The sequence below is a fragment of the Archocentrus centrarchus genome, unplaced genomic scaffold, assembly GCF_007364275.1.
Source record: "Archocentrus centrarchus isolate MPI-CPG fArcCen1 unplaced genomic scaffold, fArcCen1 scaffold_24_ctg1, whole genome shotgun sequence".
Taxonomy (NCBI): Eukaryota; Metazoa; Chordata; class Actinopteri; order Cichliformes; family Cichlidae; genus Archocentrus; species Archocentrus centrarchus.
The window spans coordinates 2,441,989-2,461,692 of record NW_022060254.1 but is presented as its reverse complement, the minus strand read 5'-3'; the positions used below and the strand labels follow the sequence as shown (position 1 = coordinate 2,461,692).

The following is a 19,704-nucleotide window of genomic DNA, read 5'->3' as shown; positions in this document are numbered from 1 at the left end:
ATAACATGATTGTTTTATTTGCATCGACCCCCAACAATATAAAAAGACATATAAAAAGAATCCAGGGTGTAATCTGAGTACAGACTCAGCAATACTGGAATAGATGTGTCACACAACAGCAACACCGGGTGGCTGATGGGCCTAAGAGCAGAGTGCAGCAACCTCCCACAAAAGACCCCACAAGGCTATGACATCATTGAACTATCAGCCAATTACCTGCCTCCTCTCAGGCATCATAGCAGCCACTCTGAGTAGGCACAACATAGGAGCACAGCTCAGAAAGGCACTGGAAATAACAGCAGGGGGTCAAAGCTGCAGTTCACCGGGCCACAGAGGCCAAGCAGACCAACCTGAGCATCACCTGGATCTCAGTGCTCCGCACATACTGCATACCTGAGTGCTCGGTAGGGGTGGGCGATAGAGGCTTAAAATTATATCACAATATTTGAAGAAAATTTGCGACATTTCTGGTACAGAAAAAATATGATGCTCGCAGCAGCATTTGTAGGTGTAAGAAAATAAAGGGCATTTTCTGCCCTGCTTTTCCAGGAGGTTGCTGTCACTGATGACGCACTTCCTACTTTGAAGTGTGAGTCTCCTGAGAGCAGCAGCAGTGTTACGGTGCTACAGCAGTGACGGCATGAGTCAAATGTACGCACAGATCTGAAGGAAAAGCCTGACACTAAAGTGACTTAACCTGCAGGAGCTGCTCGATGCTGTCACGGAAGGACACTGAAAATTAGTTTCTCTCTAGGATGGTGTATCCTGGTTGGAGCTGCTTAAAACCCCGCTTTGCCACCATGTAACCTCATCAGGAACTTCATCCACCATCTGCTCCTCCTGTTGGGTGGATGGATTATGTCACACACATTCACACTCCATCGTTGCATCAGAGAGCAACTTGCTGTTAAGTATCTTGCCCAAGAATATTTTGGCATGCAGACTGGAGCAGCCAGAACCTGGACCTGAGCTTGAGGAACACACATACATCACCCCCTGGGGGTGAGCAGGAGGGAGAGGCATATCACCTCCAGCAGCGGGAGGATACAAACTTGTGACCCCCAGAGGCTGGGTTTGTGTCTCCTCCTCTAATCAAAGCAGGGATCTTAAAGAGGATCCTTTCCATCGGGAGAACCAGAATGGGGAAAACTTTATTGATCTTCACAGGAAAACAGCTCGTCATGTGAGGTAAATATTTATGTACATGGAGATTTCCTGCTCTCACTGCTCAAAGCTCTTTTACAGACTGAGAGAAGAGCAGTGAGTCAGTTGTTCCTCCTCATGTTTTCATGGCTTCACGCACTTTTCACACAGCATTAGGTGCTCGCCTAACCATGACAGTATCTGCTGGGTTTCAGTTTTCACTTATGACTCAGACATTAAAAACGCACGCTCACAAATCTAAATAGATTTTCATTTTTACTGCTTTTAAATGTTAGTGTGTGAATATGAGCACTGAGTAAAGTCAGTGGGTAATGCTTAAGAGAGACGGTCACAGTTTAAAGGAGCAACACACAACTGCATCAGTAGAGACACTGCAGCATTAACGTGCAATTTTCAGACACTTGTTGATGTGTGTGACAGGGCTCCTCCGAGGTTTCGCTCAATAAAACACAACTATGTTCTACAAACCCCTTTTTCAGGCTCTGATATTGTACTCTAGGCTGTCAGACTGCTGAAGCCCTTCAGCAGTCAGAGCTCTGTTTATAGACCACATTCACACTGACAAATAAGTTCTCCACATGTGCAAGCTGCTGCCCACTGACAGAGTCCCCGTTATTCTTCCTAGTGGGAAGCTCACCCTACGAGCCCCCTGATGGACTGAGGTGCAGCGGGATCTCCCAGAATTCCTGTCAGAGGCTGTTTTCTATCAAGGATCAGCTGGTGGTGGTTGGACTAATGGAGCCTAATTGATGTATTCCCTCTTGCTCAGCCAACGCTTTGCTTTTCACTCCGGTGCATATGTGAAGGGCAGCTGGACCACTCGGCTCCTGCAGAGATATCAAGCCTTCTAATTTAACATGTTACACATCTCAGGGCTTGTTTATTGATTTATTTCACTGTGAGGAGCTTGGTTTGTGAGGCCAGTTTGTAACAAATACTCTTATAAAATAGGAATATCTGACCAGCCTGTTGTTGCTTTTGCATATTTATGTGACTTGATGTGGAAGAACACTTTGGGAAAGCAGGTTTAGGGAACCAAATCCTGCTGGAACACTTCTGCAAAATCAAACCAAGAGTTTCTCAAGGTAGAGAAGATTTTCTTCAGATGCCTGATGCAAACCCAGAGAGACCGACAAGCAGCAGCAGCAGCAGCCATCGACAGCTGCAGTAAAGGCCTTATTGATGTCTATGAGTTGTAGACTTCAGGCACTCGTTGACTGCAAAGGGTTTTTTAAAAGCAAAACTTCAGTTTAAAACTGTCCAATTACTTTTGAGCCCCTGAAAAGTGTGAATAACAACAGCAGGAATTCCTAAAAAGAAATAATGAATGATACAATTTGTTGACCTTGTTGAGTAAAAGCTTAAGATCAGCCACATCTTGATGCACTTGATGCTGTGGTGGCATACAGAGGAAAGTCCAAAAATGTGCCACTGCCCAAAAACGTATTCAGTTCACACAGCTCCAAATCACAACTAACAGTCACCTGAAGGTGCTTTACATTGTAGGTAAAGACTCTACAATAATACAGAGAAAACCCAACAGTCAAAACGACCCCCTATGAGCAGCACTTGGTGACAGTGGGAAGGAAAAACTCCCTTTTAACAGGAAGAAACCTCCAGCAGAACCAGGCTCAGGGAGGGGCAGTCATCTGCTGAGACCAGCTGAGGGTGAGGGGAGAGAGACAGAGATTAATAATAACTAATGAGGGTCACCTGATCCAGCCCTAACTATAAGCTCTATCAAAGTGTATGAAATGCCCTGTTTCAATGATACCTGTGTACACTGTGACACCTCCAGCCTTGTCATTATCGGTTAGGTCCTGTTTTTGCTTCCTTGTTTTCAGGTCCTAATTAACGGCTCCTCCCATCTAATAAAGGAAAAGACTTCACCTGTTGGGAAGCCCGTATAAGCTGGTTACCTTCCAAGATGGCGCTCGCTCCTCCCAGAAGGAGCCCAGGTACCTTTCATTCATCCCTAATTAGTGCTGGTTGTAGATTAGCACCGAGTTTTGTTTTTTTTTTTATCTCCTTTTTTCAGTCTGTGATGAATAAATTGTCTTGGTGAAAACTGTTGGTGTGTGAGTCCCTCCTTTGTTGTGGACCAGCCCTAAACTGCAGCATAAACTGTGGTGCCTTCTTCCTCTGTGGTAATGGGCAGATGTTTGTAGCACAGGCTGAACTTAAAGAAAAGCTAAACACAGTCATAATTAGCTCTCGAAGAGAAACCGCTGTGGTGGAAAACACAAGCTTTAAATGTCATATGCTGCACACATGAACACATACGAGCTCTGCTGGGTGAATAAACGATGTGCCCACACACACACACACACACACACACAGGCTCAGACACACACACTTTCCCCTGGATGGCTCTTCCATTAGCAGACCTTAGGAGGGTAAGTGGTGGAATTAATCCTCCCACACTTGACTCTGGCTCTGTTTCTGTCCCCTGATCTGTGAGGGATGAAATCACATCAGCATTCAGCCTCTTCTGATCCAAACCTGCTGCTTCTGTTGATGCTCTCTGGGTGTAAATGACACAATACTACAGTCACAGATATCATAGCTGTGTGTGTTCTGTGAGTTTGTGGTTCTGTTTGGGTCTGAATTCAGTTCAGTTTCTATTAGACTCATGAATGAGAGTGCTGATGTTCTGTTATTGTTTAAATACATCATAATATCCTCATACAGGTCACCGACTCTGTCAGGTGTGCTGATAAATATGATGAAACTGAAAGATTAAAAACATTTTTTGTTGCATTTTTTGCTTGTTTTGTGAGGCCTTTCAGTCCGTTTCAGGTGTTTTAACTCATTCGAACCTTTGCTGATGATCAAACTGATGATCTGAGCCGACAACATTTATTTCTTCTTTTATTTCCATTCATTGTTGTTCTCACGTTTCTCTCTGCAGGCACTTCTCCTTATTTTAAGATCATCTTCTTATTCTTATGTCTCTTTTTATTAACATGTGTTACCTGACATCATGGCAGTGCCGAGCTCACTGGTTTCCTCTGTCTGTTTGACCTCAGAGCTACTTTTACATGCCCCTCAAACCAGCTCGGCCTCCGGCCTCATGGAGCCCGGTTCATAAAGAGTAAAGCTGTGAGACTCTCAGAACGAGGACTGCTCCTTTTATTGGCTCATCAGTGGCTCTTGCTGCTGATGTTCAGTATTGCATGCAGCTCTCCGGGCTCATATCCAAGCAGGCCTCGCAGGTTGCAGACGAAGCGATACACATAGCGTTTGCCGGCTGTTTTGCGGATAATGTTCTTGTCGTAGTAGTAGCGCAGGCCACGACTCAGCTTCTCATAGTTCATCTTAGGCTTGTTCTTCCTCCGACCCCACAGCAGAGCCACCTGAAGACAAAACCCACATGTAAGCAGCAGAAGGCAGCGACAAACATGAGCACAGGACTCCTGCTCCTCTGATTTCTGTTGATTACTAAGTGAGAAACAGTGATGGAGTAGTTAGCTCCGTCAGCTCACAGCAGGAAGGTGCTTCGGCCATTATTCACCTTCCTTCATCATTCATGTTGGAGCAGTTTCATACAGTTTACTTCAATTTTTCAATTCAATTTTATTCATATAGCTCCAAATCACAGCAGTCACCTCAAGGTGCTTCATATTGTAGAGACCCTTCATTTACTACAGTCAAAACGACCACTTGGTGACAGTGGGGAGGAAAAACTCCCTTTTAACAGGAAGAAACCTGCTAACTTAACAGTTACAGAGCAGGAGCATCACTGGCACCGAGCGTAATAACACTGAGTGACGGCTGCTTTATTGAACATGTGAAGGTTAAAAACACACCATTAAAAAGTTTCAGTTCAGCAAAAGAGAGAAAAAAAAAAGCTGTCATTTAAATGTGGCCCAGATCCCCTTCATCCTACTCTGCTCCTGCAGCCATGTGAACTCAGCATTAATGACCTCATCAGGATCCGTCAGTTTGAACTCCCAGCCGTCTCCTGTCCAGCTTATGCACGACTGACAGCTGCGGTCCGTCAGAAGTTCCAGCAGAAACTGCCAAAGCTGGATGGGACCACTGCCTGTCGAAACACGACAGAACAAATGAGCACGCACGCTTCGTGGCTAGATCGCAGCTCTGACCTGCCTCAGCCACTCTGCTCACCGGTGTAGCCGGCGAGAATGGCTGCTGGCATCACAGCTCGCTCCAGATCAGTCTGGCCGCCTGCACATTGCTTCAGCTTCCTGCGTTGCTGAGCTGAAGTGAAGACGTTTGCAGACGTGCTGTTCTCCAGCGCTGGCTCGGCCTCGTGGAGTGGAGGAGCCCACGATGGAGAGCCCACAGAGTCAGACTTGCTCCTGTGAACAATCTCCCCGGCTGCCACTGGAAGTACATTAGAAACAGCAATGAGGTCGTCTCAGTGGCCATATCATACTGTGGGTTAGACTGCAGACTTATAAAAATGAGGACACTTTAGGGTTAATGTGCAGGTGGCCCAGGACTTCTGTTCATATAGTGTATTTTTCCCTTTGTGGAACAATTCTGACTGTACTGTCTCAAGTAATAATTCATTATCATGTAGCATTGTCTTCTCACCTCCACTCCCCCCTGTGTCCTGCAGCACAGCTGCAGAGCTGATGTTTCTGCTGGCGTGTTCAGACTTGGCCACACTGTGGGCCTCATGCTGCACATCCACTGGTTCCAGAGTGTGGAGGTGTGGGCAGTCACTGGGGTGATACTGAACATGGTACCCGTCCCCGTGTGAACACTCCTGATCATACTCGGAGCAGATTTCTGATGGAACAAAGAGAAAGTGACACTTTGACTCTGGTACACATACATATAAACACCATAATTATGATAACTGAAACAACAAAGGGTTGGACACAACACATTCATGCATTATTACCTTTGTTGGTGTCCAGCTGGCAGTAGGATGGTGTTGTGCAGGTGGGTAACGAAGAACTGCAGTCATATTCATTCTCTAGAAAATCCAGTTTAAAGCACAACAGGCCTCATTCACAAACTGTGACCATGCACAGATCTGTATGCACTCATCCCTGTCCCATCATCATCATCATCATCCAGGATGATGATGATCATTAACAGCAGCAGTAGTTAGTTCAATTCTAGTCTAACAAGTCACTTTAAGGTGCTTTATATTGTAAGGTAAACACCCTACAATTATGTATTTCAGAGTTTTGACTTCTTTAGCATTCTTCTATAAATGATGGAAACCGCCGCGTTTAGAAAGGGGAGTCGATACGTTTTATTAACCATGCCATCACCTGTCCTCATGGTCTCCAGGTGCTCCCACAGGATCTCTCCTGCAGTGGAGTCAGACACCAGGCCCAGGAAAGCCTCTCGGTCGAGACCGCACAGCTGACCGCCGTCGAGACCTCTGAGGTCTGAGCCCAGGCAGTGGAGCCCAAACTCAGCCTGGCACCAGTCCAGCCAGTGGTTCACCTCCCACTTAGACCACAGCACAGGATCTAGATATACATGCATATGCATAAACAATGTAGCCAGTGATGCATGACAACTACAAATAAAAATAAAAGCTCCCACTCCCACTTTATCCCACTGCACCCTGTGGAAAGTGACAGCTGATTCTCTCCTGAGTGAAGCCTGCAAAACTGGCTTTCACGGCCCGGCTGAGGACCTCCTTGCTGGTTGGGGTGAGGGGGGGCACCTCAAAGACATCGAAGTCTGTAAGAGAAGTAAAGAAAAAAAGATGGATCTGACTTCCACGTGAGGCTGTAACTGATGTAACTACAAACATTTCAGTCAATAATGGCTAATAATAGCCAATCACACAGCACAATATGATCACATGATTAGGCTAAGCCAATCAGGCCTGAGAAAGAGGCTGCATCTCATTAGCATATATTATCATAGCATTAGCAGCCTGAACTCCTCCTCTGTGCTCAGATAAACACCTTTACTGAACATCCAGGAATATGAAGATGATGGTGCTCATCTCTGAGGAGTAAAGAACACGTGCAGAACCAGTGTGTCCAAACTTCTGACTGGTACTGTGTGCCAAATTTCACGGCTCAACTCCTTGTGGTTTTGGAGTCTATAGACCGGAAAGGTAAAAGCTCAGGACAGACACCCAGATGGACGGGATGACAACGATATATCAGGCAGGAGGGTAAAAACTATCTGCAGCATCTGAAAGTCATGTGACTAAGAAATAGGAAAGAAGAATCCCTCAAAGACCTGAGAGGTGCATCTGGACCTTAAGCTGATCCATCTACTGTTCAGGCAGCTGTCAGGGAGCCACTGTTAAAGAAGGGAAACGGAGGAAAGGCTGAGGGATGCCACAGTGTCAGCAGGTCTGATAGTGATGAATCCAAATGTGATCCAGTGTTTTAGTTCAAATCTCTGTCAGTGTGCAGACTGATGTGCTTGCAGCCATCTGTAAAGCTCAGCGGAGGAGCTGTCACGGCTCAGTGCTGCATTTCAGCCAGCAGTGTTGGAGATCCTGTCAACACTGATGGAATTATGAATGCAGAAAAAGTACCATCAGATTTTTATCTACCACGCAATACCATGAGGAAAGCACCTGACTGGCCATGGCTGACCCCAAACACACTGCCAGTGCAGTAAAAGCGTACCTGCATAGAAAAACACACAGCAGTCCTGGACTGGCCTCCACAGAAGCTGGACATCAACATCATTGAAGCAGAGTGGCATCGATCTCGACAGAGAAGAGAACAAGATACAGACAACATCCAAAGAAGAGCTTTGGATGTCCTCCAAGAAGCCTGGAGAACTGTTCCTGAAGACTGCTATAGGAATGAGAGGAAGCTGCCTCAGAGGCTGATTTGAACTGTACGAACTCGGTTTTTGCCTCATTTGCTGTGTTTACACGTATGTTTGGACTTCTGAATAAATTGCTACACATATTTCCCGTTTTCATAGCGACATATAAAAAAATGAGGGGTGGCTGAAGACTTTTGCACAGGACTGTATTAAGAGTTTAAAGGTCACCGTCATCAGAACATGAACGACATCATCAGAAAGTCAGCCAAAAGCCGTCAGCTTCAGTGCGCGTGGCAAGAGATGCTTTTCTAGTTTGTCTTTGTATGAACTTTAAATGGTGTGAAGACAATTATGCTGTAATCAGTCATTATCAATACACCCCTAAAGTGCTCTTCTTTCTAATCCACTGCAGTCTGTGCTGCTTATAAATGTAATGGTGAATAAAACTGTTCTGTATGCTCTAATGAGGCATGTGCTATGCTCCGTATCTGGTAGATAATGATAAAAGTAAATATAATTCAGTCTCATTAATTTAGCACCAATTAAAAACAGGCGAACAGAAAAGGTGATGAACAGAACGGAGAGGTGCGGGTGACTTACCGTAAGTGTTTCCATCCATCTCAGTGTGTGTGGAGCCGGGCATCAGGTGGAGTCAACAGGGATCACACGGGGGGAATGAGCCTTTAATATGACAGCTGGGTGGGAAGGAGGGGGCAGGCTGTGATTGACAACTGTCAGTCATGAAGATGTGGGCGGGGCAGCAGGGAGAGGTTTGAGGCCATGTGCAAGCCCTCCACATGATAAATCAGTGGGTATGAGAATATAACATGATAATAAATATACATGCTGTTTTTTATGGTATACGGTAAGAATTTGAAACACACACACACACACACACACACACACACACACACACACACAAAAAAAACAATCACAGCTTTAATCATTCAGTTTTTATTCCATTTTATTTCCTGTTTGCTGGAAATTTGCTCCAGTAAAATATTAACTATGCTGGGTGGGGTGTGGTGGTTGGACACAGGTGCATGGACACTGACTTGTGGAGGTGTTTTACTGTAAGGCTAAACTGTGAGGAAGAGCACACTGAAGGCTGGTCAGTGAGGCACCGTGTCTGCACACAGTCTGCTGGCAGAGAAGCGCCATCATATGGCAGAAGATAGACTACAAAAACAAAAGTAGAGCAAAGAGAACCTGAGACGACACAAGAAGGGTCTGAGTTATGGTCCTAGGCTTAATCTGCAGACTGCATTCCCACTGCTGTTCAGTGAATTTTACAAACTGACTTTAAAGGCATCGTTAGTGCCGATGAAACTGTATGCAGAGGCAGAAATAAGAACTCAATAGAAAACAGACTGAGCGCCAACAAACTGATACCTCCAGTTTCCTCGCTTTGGATTAAGAGAGAACCAAATTAAACAAATGAAATAAAGATAAAATGTTGGTCATTGATAAATTCAGAAAACTGTATGAGTGGATAAAGTATGAGAACCTTTATTTCCAGTATGTGCTGCGACCTGCTAGCGCAGCTATAATGTCACAAATATTTCTGCACCTGTTGATCGCAGTTTGGAGAGCCCATATATGGCCAGGATGTCCCCCTGCCTTAAGACCCTACAGTAATACAGAGAGAGAACCCACCAATCAAAAGGACCCCCCTGTGAGCAAGCACTCAGTGACAGTGGGAAGGAAAAACTCCCCTTTAAGAGGAAGAAACCTCCAGCAATACTAGATATATTTGGTAGCCATCTGCCTTTGGAGGATAAAGCTCTATTTTTTTGGACTTGTACCTGAAGGATGGCCAAAAAAAAAGAAGACAAATATCTATTTAATATCTTGTTGGTAGCAAGCAAGAAGGAAAAATTAATTAATTAAAAAAATAAAAATGGCTTTCACAGGAAAGTCCAACTCTGAAGATGTGGACATGTATAAGATGGAGAAAAGCTGGACCTGTTGGTTTCACGATGGTTCAGGGTCACCTGACCCAGCCCCAACTCTAAGCTTTATCATTTTAATCTTAAAAATAGATACACTGATGTAACTTGTATGCGTCGCTACAAAGACGGCGCAGTGAGCACATTTGTGTTTGACAGCATTTATTGGGTGAAATAGAAAAGCACCGACTGACAGCGACCACGGCAGGTCCGGTGTACTGACCGGCTGTGCCTCCACAAAGCAGTAACGTACAGCAGCTGAAGCAGGACAACGAGCCGTTACAGTACATTAATATCCACAGTGTCATGGACTCCTCTATGTTACACACAAATACAGCAAAGAACACACACACACACACAAATGGAGTCACTTCGGTTTTTGCGCTGAGAAGGCTTCGTTACGTTCTAACGGGGCACTTTGAAGAACACAGGAGCACAGCAGACACACACATGCTGAGAGGATTACAGGTACACAAAAACAGAGTTAAGTAGAACATGCACAAATTAATACATTCAGCTAACACCAGAAAACACTGGACAGTGAATATGAAAATTAACATTTATGTGCTTAAAACATGGGTACATGGTTGATTCCTATGCAGTCACAGTACTGTATGAGGCTGCGGTGCACACTGTCCACGGGTCCCTACTCTCCTCCATGGAAGACGTGACTGGTCAGGAGCAGCGGCAGGACTGAGGCTTCTCTGCTGGCCTGTGGAAGTCGGAGGGGAATGCAACTCTGCTCTAATGCCTCGTTAAAGACGGAGGCCCAGGTTCTGCTGTAGAGAACCAAAGATACTAAAAATAAATCACCAGTTTCCTCTTCATCAGCAGTTAGAAGGATTTTCAGGGATGTGGAGTAAAAGTGAATCTAATAAAGCTCTACGGTTAAAGAAAGCTCTGAGCTCTACCTGGATCATATCACAGATCAGCCCACCTGTTCTTTAACTCCTGAGAGGCTGACTGTGGGGTGCAAGACTGAGAGTCTGCGCTACTGGTGCACAAAGAAAAACAGACAGGTAATAAATTAAAGGAAATGTTTCATTAAGGGCACCCTAACGGCCTGAATCCTTGGCATCAATTCCCCAAATCTAAAACCCTACAGGAACACTTTCCCTCTGTTGATGCTTTGCAGTGATCTTCCCCTCAAAGGGGGCTGAGTGGATCAAACCCACGGCCGCCTCACAGAGCCCTCAATTTAGGCTTTTCCTTTAATTTGTCACACGTCCAGATTGCCTCTGTCAGTGCAAGCTAAACCGGCAGTCGCTGAGGTCGTACAGGGGTCGTTACTGTGAAGAAATAATGCCACGGTGCACAGTGAAAAAGCTACAGGGGTCGTCTCTGGTTGTTGTACCACGCGCGGAGCTACATAGCGAGGTGGAAGAGGAAGGTCGTCGGGTTTAGCGAGGGTCATCCGGAGCGGGAATCTTCTCCAGACTGGGCTCCATTCCCCAGATCTCCCTCGCGTACTCGGAAATGGTGCGGTCGCTGGAGAATTTGCCACAGCCGGCAATGTTATGAATCACCATCTTGGTCCACTCCTTAGGGTCCTGTGAACACAGAGAGAGAGGAGGCGGCACAGGTTAGATTTCTTCAACAATCCTCGTGTACCATCGTGCGCATCACCCCACAGCACAGCGCGCAGACCTTGTAGAGAGCGCTGACTTTCTCTTGACACTTGATGTAGTCTTCATAGTCGGCGAACACTTTGAACCTGCAGCGCACAAACAGTTCAGATGGAAATCAGCACCTTCAGTGAGCTGCGTTACTCAGTCTCTGCTTTCACCGTGTTGATTATGGTGATAGTAATAATACTGACAGCTGTGTGTCAGCACAGACCCCTGAGCTTCAGGCCCGGGGAGCTCTCACCTGTCGTGGTGCATCAGCATGTTGACGAGGTCCTTGAACAGGCCGGGCTGGGCGGGGCTGAAGAAGCCTCCTGATATCTGGTCCACTGCCTGCTTCAGCTCAGGGATGCGGTTGTAGTACGACACAGCGTCATAGCTGTGACACAGATACCAGGTTAGAGCTTATATTAGCAGAGCTGCACAGGGAGATGCCCTCGAATGGGACAGCAGAGTCAATGACCTGTTGAACTGCACCTGCTACAAAGCACACCTCTGATCTGACACTCACCCCTTCTTATCCAGAGCCTCCACATCGTGCACCCTCATACCGAAGATGAAGAGGTTCTCCTCTCCGGCCTCCTCTGCCATCTCCACGTTGGCTCCATCCATGGTGCCAATGGTGAGGGCGCCGTTCAGCATGAACTTCATGTTCCCGGTGCCGGAGGCCTCAGTACCTGCTGTGGAAATCTGCTCGGACAGGTCAGACGCAGGGATGACTGCACAGAGGAGACACGTGGAGCGCTAATCAGCTCAAGGTCTGTGTGCACAACAGAGACTGAGGACTGAATTTCCCAAACACAAAGATCACGTTTATCCAGCCACTTAATGCATTCATAACCTATTCACAGCAGCACACAGGCAAACACTTCATTACCCTTCTCAGCCAGAGTGACGCGGTAGTTCTCCAGGTAGATGACCTTCAGGCGGTCTCCCACCACGGGGTCGTTATTAACAATATCCCCGATGGACGTGATCAGCTTGATGATCATCTTGGCAGTGTGGTACCCTGGAGCTGCCTGGAACACAGAAACAGAAGCAACATGATGCTCACAAACTTCTACGTTCAGGGTCACCTGATCCAGCCTTTTGGAAACTTTTGGGCACACTGCTGCTCACCTTTCCTCCGATCATAATGGTCCTGGGTGTCCACACCTTGCTGGGCTCCTTCTTGATGCCTAAAGACAGAGAAACACTTTAAACCCTGACTCTTTGTTTTCTGTGAAGCTTGGAGAAAACTGCAGCACCCACGGTTGTACAGAGTGATGATATGCAGGCAGTTGAGCAGCTGTCGTTTGTACTCGTGGATCCTCTTCACCTGCACATCAAACATGGAGCTGGGGTTGATCTTCACCTTGTAGTGCTCCTCAAGATGCGCGGCGAACTTCATCTTGTTCTCCTTAAAGTTCAAGCAGAGGAGTGTGAGAAGAGACCAACAAACAGGAAACACCTTTACCTTCTGCCATTTTGAGCTCTCACTTGTTTGATTTTGGCCACATCCCGAATGAAGGCGTCATCATCCACAAACTGCAGAAGCTTCTTCAGCTGGTCCAGGTCACGGATGTAGTCCTCTCCGATCCTCTGAAGGTTAAGCAGGTCAGTTAGGCAGAGCTCAGGTGCAGACTTATGGCAGTTTCATACTGCATACATTATTGATATGAAATTACACCTCAGAATGACAATGATTGGATGCTTTAAATCAAAGTTGTAGCCCACTCCTAGCTCAGACTGTTTGTTTGTCAGCAAACCTCAAACCCACCTCAGCGATGACCTCAGCCAGGCCCGGGTTGCACATGACCAGCCAGCGCCTGGGCGTGATGCCATTGGTCTTGTTCTGAAACTTTTGAGGGTCAATTTCGTAGAAGTCCTTGAACCTGGAATACCAATCGGAGAAAGGCCCAAACATTTTAGTGACGTCTTGTTTTATATCTGCATAACATTTTAGCCAGAACCCGTCAGGGAACATTTTCCTTACACGGTGTTCTTGATGATTTCAGAGTGGATGCGGGCCACTCCGTTGACCGCGTGAGAGCCCACGATGCACAGGTGAGCCATGTTGATCTTCTTCACGTCTCCTTCCTCAATCAGGGACATTCTGCGGACGCGGTCAGTGTCGTCCGGGTAAAGCTTAGAGATGCGCTGGAAGAGTAAAGACAAAACTCACTGATTAACCACCACTGTGGTCATGTAAGTCAGCACCTCAATGCCTGGAAAGCTGCTCAGTTACAAACTCCCCTCCTACCTCCAGGTGCCTCCTGTTGATCTCGTAGATGATCTCGAGGTGCCGAGGCAGCAGGTTGTGGAAGAGGTCTACGGGCCAGCGCTCCAGTGCCTCAGGCAGCACGGTGTGGTTCGTGTAGGCACAGGTACGAATCACGATGTCCCAGGCCTGGACACAAAGAAGTCAGAGCCCCAGGCAGCCGGGTTAGGGATTCTTTCAAATGTAACTGAGATTTGAAGCAACGTTTGGGAAACTGTGCTAAAGAAAATGCAAACAAAAGGTGAAAGCACGTTTTCATCCTGCTGTGTTGGAAATATTAGGACCTGGTTATAGAGGTGCTGCTCTGGTTAGTGCCAACAGGGGGCGACCCCATTGAGCCTACTGTTCACTTGTGAAGCTCAGTAAACACGTTCCCAATGAGTTTATGGGCTCAGGCTCCAGTTTTAAGTCCTTTAAGTCTTGTTCATTTGGGAAATTTTGGCCTCATTAGTGTCAACATATAAAATCACACACTGGCTGGAAAAGTGACTCACTATCCGACTTTTTGGAAAAATGTTCCTGCAGCAGCCGGTTCAGCTCGCCTCCATGCTGTCAGTGTGTCGCTAAGGTCTCTGACCAGCATGTCACTGGGCTGCTGTGACACTGCTGCTACAATGAATTCAAAGACACTCCAGCACTTCCAGTCTCTGATGGTGAACTCAAGTCTGCATACCTTCTCCCAGGAGAGTCCCTCAGTGTCCACCAGGATCCTCATGAGCTCAGGAATGGCCAGAGCAGGGTGAGTGTCATTCAGCTGGATGGCCACCTGCACACAGAGAGAAAAGAGCCAGATCAGAGAAGCCGCTCCAGCTCGATGCGAGTCACGATCATCACTCTGCGAGCAAAAGAAGCAAATATGAACACGGAGCGCTCACCTTGTCTGGCAGTGTAGAAAGGTCCAGTCGCACAAACTCTGTGGAGCCAAACTTGGAGGCTTTGAATCGGCGGATGATGTCTTGAAGAGTCGCTGCCACGACAAAGTACTCCTGCTTCAGGCGCAGCTCCTTCCCTTCAAAGAACTGAAAGACAGTATGAAGAGCTGTAACCCGCAGATCCTCTGCCAGCACCTCTGACAGCTAACACCCTGAGTTCAGATGAGCTAGAATCCCTCAGGAGTAACGTGGAGTGAAGCACTCACGTTGTCATTGGGGTAGAGCACTCTGGAGATGTTCTCGGCCAGGTTTCTATCCAGCACGGCTTGGATGTAGCCTCCGACATTAACTGTGGGACGACAGCGAGATGAGCAGCTCACATTGGTCTGCTCCACTTGGATTTTGCAGAGGTTTCCTCAGAGGTGAGGTGAGGAACCTTAAGTGTACAGATGCAATACTCACAGTCTTTGAGGTTAAAGTCACAGGGGGCCTTGGCAGACCACAGCCTCATCGTGTTAACTATGTTGTTTCTGTAGCCCGGCACCGGAGTGTCATAGGGAAGAGCCAAAACCACCTTGATTACAACAACACACATCAATAAAAACTTTGGTTACTGTTGATCAGAGTAACACAAAACCAGCTGATGGTCCACCAGTGATAGTCAACAGAATGAGAGCATGGAGGAGACAATGGGGCTGCAGAGCTACAGCTGAGGGAAGTGCTAAAAAGAGGAAACGTAAACCATCCATTCCAGTTATAATCACAGGGAATGTGTGGGAATACCGTGAGTGTAGTATGTGCATCACAAAAAGTGACAGCAGCAGGCCTCAGAACTCTTTGGGTGGATAGAAAGCTGGAGGAACTGCCCTCTCTGAACTAAAGTGGTGCAGTCCTGAGCATGTTTCTGCAAACAGATGCTGAACTGAGAGCTGCTGGAACGCATGCATATCACTCATCTGTTATTGTTGCCGTTTCCATTCAACCATCAGCTGACACAGAGGTGGGGTGCGAGATCACTCCCTCCGCCCAGCATTCTAGTACTCGGTTATCACTGGTGATTCCAACCACATCTTACTGGCAGAGCAGGCTAACCCTCACCAACCAGCCTTTCAGCATCATGTCAAGTGTCCAAATGGAGACAACAGGGACCTGCTGTATGCAGGTGTTACCAGTGCACAGATAAATGTTACCAATGCGCACAGATAAATGTTACCAATGCGCACAGATAAATGTTACCAGTGCACAGATAAATGTTACCAATGCGCACAGATAAATGTTACCAATGCGCACAGATAAATGTTACCAATGCGCACAGATAAATGTTACCAGTGCGCACAGATAAATGTTACCAGTGCGCACAGATAAATGTTACCAGTGCACAAATAAATGTTACCAGTGCGCAGATAAATGTTACCAGTGCGCAGATAAATGTTACCAGTGCGCAGATAAATGTTACCAGTGCGCAGATAAATGTTACCAGTGCGCAGATAAATGTTACCAGTGCACATATAAATGTTACCAGTGCACAGATAAATGTTACCAGTGCACAGATAAATGTTACCAGTGCACAGATAAATGTTACCAGTGCACATATAAATGTTACCAGTGCACAGATAAATGTTACCATTGTACAGATAAATGTTACCAGTGCACAGATAAATGTTACCAATGACTTCAGTGCATTTTAACCTGAAACAGCTGCTTGATTGCCACTGAATTTACACAGTAATATAACCTGCTACTAACCTGTGTGTCGACCCACTTCACGCCTTCAGCTGTGTGTTCCACTCGGCCATAGAAGTGGACAGGGCGCATGTACTCAGGGCGCGCCTTCTCCCAGGGGTTCCCGTAACGCAGCCAGTCATCTGCTTCTTCCACCTGTGGCACACAGAGCAGCATGCAGGCATTCTGTGCCTTTATACAAGTCAAGTAAGATCAAGCTTCCCAGCTCCGTCCACCTCATCCAGGCTGCCTGATATTTGGTGTGTTAATGAGTTGTGATTAGAGCAGGAAAACTTGATCATCTCCCAAATGCCAAGGCTTGAAACTGACCCAGAGGTGTTTTGGAGTCTGTCTTCATGCCAGATTACACAACAACCATCAGCCTGTGTTTCATGAAACTTGGAAACATCTTAAATGTTGGTGTGGATCTGGAACATTTCCCTTTAAATGGTAAGCTAATGTGCTGGCCCGCGTGGAGGATGTGCCCTCAGAGGCACCCTCATATTTCATGTTTACAGCGCATATTTTGTCCAGACACAGCAGGGACAGATCACCCACTGGCCAGCAGGGGGCGTCCTGTGTGGTGTTTGCATGTTCTCTCCTGTGCTTCAAATCTAAAGTTAGACTACACCGCGAGCAGGTGGTCTTTGCCATGTTCTGTGCAGATCTGTGCTCCTATTAATATCACAGATAAACTGCATAAACTCTCACAGTTTCAGACTGAGTCATGAGATGGTGAGGAGCCGGCCATGTGACACCCTCTGTTATTAGGTAACACTTTTACTGGGCTGATCTTGTTTAGTAAGAACACAAAGGTGCTTTAAGCGCATACAACATACCTGCCAGCCATTGACAATTTTCTGATTGAAAATGCCGAACTCGTACCGGATGCCATATCCATAAGCAGCCAGACCCAGAGAGGCCATGGAGTCCAGGAAGCAAGCTGTGGAAACAGGAGGGGGGGTGTTAGACTGAGCTACACATCATTATCCTTAAGCAGCCAATCAGGAGCTCACCAGCCAGACGACCAAGCCCTCCGTTGCCGAGGCCAGCGTCTTCCTCGATGTCCTGCAGCTCCTCCATGTCCAGACCCAGCTGAAGACACACACACACACACACAGTAAATGAAGGGGTCTAGGTGTGAATATTGCAGGACAGAGCTGCTAATGTCTCTCCAATCATTCACCCACACTAGCTACAGTGGACACTGAACCATCATTGTGTGGTTGTGTGTTATTAGCAGTAATGTGTGGGTCTCTGATCCAGCCTGCAGGATGCACTCATGTGAGGAACACTCCAGGTTTAACCCGCTTCATAAAACTTTGACCCTGACAGAGTGGCAAAGGCATCAGTGATACACACACATGCACTCACTGGAACACAACTCCATCACTACTAGCAGCTTTTTCCTGTTATTCTGACTGCCTGTCCTCAGTTTCAGCCCTTCATCCTAAACGTGTATTTCAGCCGTTGCTTGTGGATGTTTAAGACCCTCTGCTTGCCAACTAGTGTGCATAAAGCAGCCAGGTTATTTACTACACCCAGTGTGGATTTATTTAATCCACTTTCTGCTTTAAGCTGCTAGCACAGCAGCGTGGTTCCTCACCTGGTACGTGGCTTCATCGCAGGCGTTCTCCAAGGCCAGATTCACCATGGTGTTCTGCAGCGTGCGGCCCATGTAAAACTCCAAGGAGAGGTAGTAGACACGCTGCAAGAAAGCCAGAGCAAAGAGTCCATTTGTACCTGATACAGAGCTGCTAGTACTTCAAATGTGCCACTTTACATCATTTTCAAAGGCAGTTTCACTCAGAACATGATTGGATGAAACAGATTCATTGTCATACTGAAACTCTACAAATCATCAGGAGGTTCTTAACAATAAAGCACCGAGTGTGTGCTCCATCTGGTGTCCCACGGCCCTGCCACATGATCTCTACTGCTGGCAATGAGAGCGTTTCACTTCAAGCTGTCTGAAAGCTGCACACACTCAGAAAACAGAGAGTGGACTAACAACAGCCGACGCTCCAGAGTGGGTTTGATGGGCAGCCTCTGACAGCCTGACACTGAGCTCCAGCATTAAAGCATGTGTGGAGTACGGTGTGTAACAGAGTGAGACACACAGCAAAAATGGGAGAGGAGGACAAAGGCTCCTTTTCTAAAAGGTTACACTGACACAGCTTACCTTCTGTGAGAGCACAAAGCCCCAGCCTGGGAGGAAACCTGATCCAATCCCCCCGGGATGTTTAACCCATCAGCTGCTGACCAACAGGACTTTATTCCCTGGTTTAACCCGAAGATCATCCAGACACTGGAAAACTAGTGTCTGGATGTAAATACCCTCAGACAGCTTTTCAAATTATTATTAATTATTTGTTTGTAGTAGTTACTGTGTGCCAGTTTTCCCTGCAGGTGAACTCAAAATTCAAGGAATCCTAATCATCATTTTCCATGTGTTCAAACATTTTACATACTTTGAAAATCAGTCACTGTAAACAGAATGATGTGATGCAGCCTTATAGGCCTTCTATTAATATGACCCTGCACACAAGCAGCAGGGATGCAGCAGCAAAACACTGCTGCGAAAACACAGCTGATCTCCAGCTGCCTGCTAAAGGATCAGGCCATTCCTGATGCACTGTTGGAGGGAGAGGATGTGCAGGCGGAGGCCATAACATGCTACGTGACGCATTTCTAACTGAGCCCAAACGCGCCGGTTTGGACACCTGTACGTGCGAAAGGTCGCCGTCCCGAGCAGCAGAGGTCAGATGAAGGTCTGAGGCTGCGCGGGCGGCGCGTTACGTAACGCTCAGACGCGCGTGAGCCCACAGGACTGTCACGGTCGCGAAGCTGCGAGCGTGACTATAAATGGATGCGAACAGCAACGCCGCAAAGGCGCGCGTGAGCGTACGTTCACGAGCAGCAGCCATCAGTACTGACGGCTGCAGCACGGAGCCTACCCCCCCCCCTTCTCTCTCTCTCTCTCTCACGCCCCCCCCCCCCCCGATCAGCTGTGTTTAGGCGCAGGGCTGCGGCACCGGCTGCGGCTGCGGCACGGCTGCTTACTTTGGGGTCCTTCTCGTAGTAATGCTGCTGCGTTCGGATCCAGCGGCCCACAAGGTGGTCCCGGACCGTGTTGGCCAGGGCGAAGTAGTAGTCCCGTTTGGTGGCCACATTCCGGTCCTTGACCAGGGTGAAATGAAGATGCCGGTTGAAATTAGTTTTCAGGTCCGCCACGTTCTCCACCCCGGCCAGGCCCCGCACCGAGATCTGCTTCCTCCGGTCCTGGTCTGTCAGCGGCTTGGCCATCTCTGAATGAGCACCGACACGCCGCTGCTGCTCTTCTCTGCACGAAGCCGGAGCCAGCTATACCCAGCCTCTTT

General features: G+C 47.3%; 2 protein-coding genes across 2 annotated transcripts; both read right to left on the bottom strand.

Annotated features, from left to right (window-relative positions):
* Window positions 1–4,307: 4,307 nt before the first annotated feature.
* LOC115775623 (protein C-ets-2-like) lies at window positions 4,308–7,827 on the bottom strand. The gene is made up of 8 exons (XM_030723091.1): window positions 7,749–7,827; window positions 6,718–6,837; window positions 6,417–6,620; window positions 6,038–6,112; window positions 5,725–5,922; window positions 5,293–5,511; window positions 5,091–5,209; window positions 4,308–4,520 (listed from the first exon to the last, which is right to left on the bottom strand). The coding sequence occupies exons 1-8, from the start codon at window positions 7,825–7,827 to the stop codon at window positions 4,308–4,310; spliced, it is 1,227 nt and encodes a 408-aa protein (XP_030578951.1).
* Window positions 7,828–9,990: 2,163 nt separating this feature from the next.
* pygmb (phosphorylase, glycogen, muscle b) lies at window positions 9,991–19,630 on the bottom strand. The gene is made up of 20 exons (XM_030723206.1): window positions 19,388–19,630; window positions 17,931–18,032; window positions 17,341–17,419; window positions 17,164–17,267; window positions 16,349–16,480; window positions 15,065–15,176; window positions 14,869–14,951; window positions 14,606–14,749; window positions 14,404–14,496; window positions 13,713–13,859; window positions 13,446–13,609; window positions 13,230–13,344; window positions 12,950–13,051; window positions 12,722–12,869; window positions 12,590–12,648; window positions 12,348–12,489; window positions 11,982–12,189; window positions 11,715–11,849; window positions 11,493–11,559; window positions 9,991–11,395 (listed from the first exon to the last, which is right to left on the bottom strand). The coding sequence occupies exons 1-20, from the start codon at window positions 19,628–19,630 to the stop codon at window positions 11,246–11,248; spliced, it is 2,529 nt and encodes an 842-aa protein (XP_030579066.1). The 3' UTR covers window positions 9,991–11,245.
* Window positions 19,631–19,704: the final 74 nt, after the last annotated feature.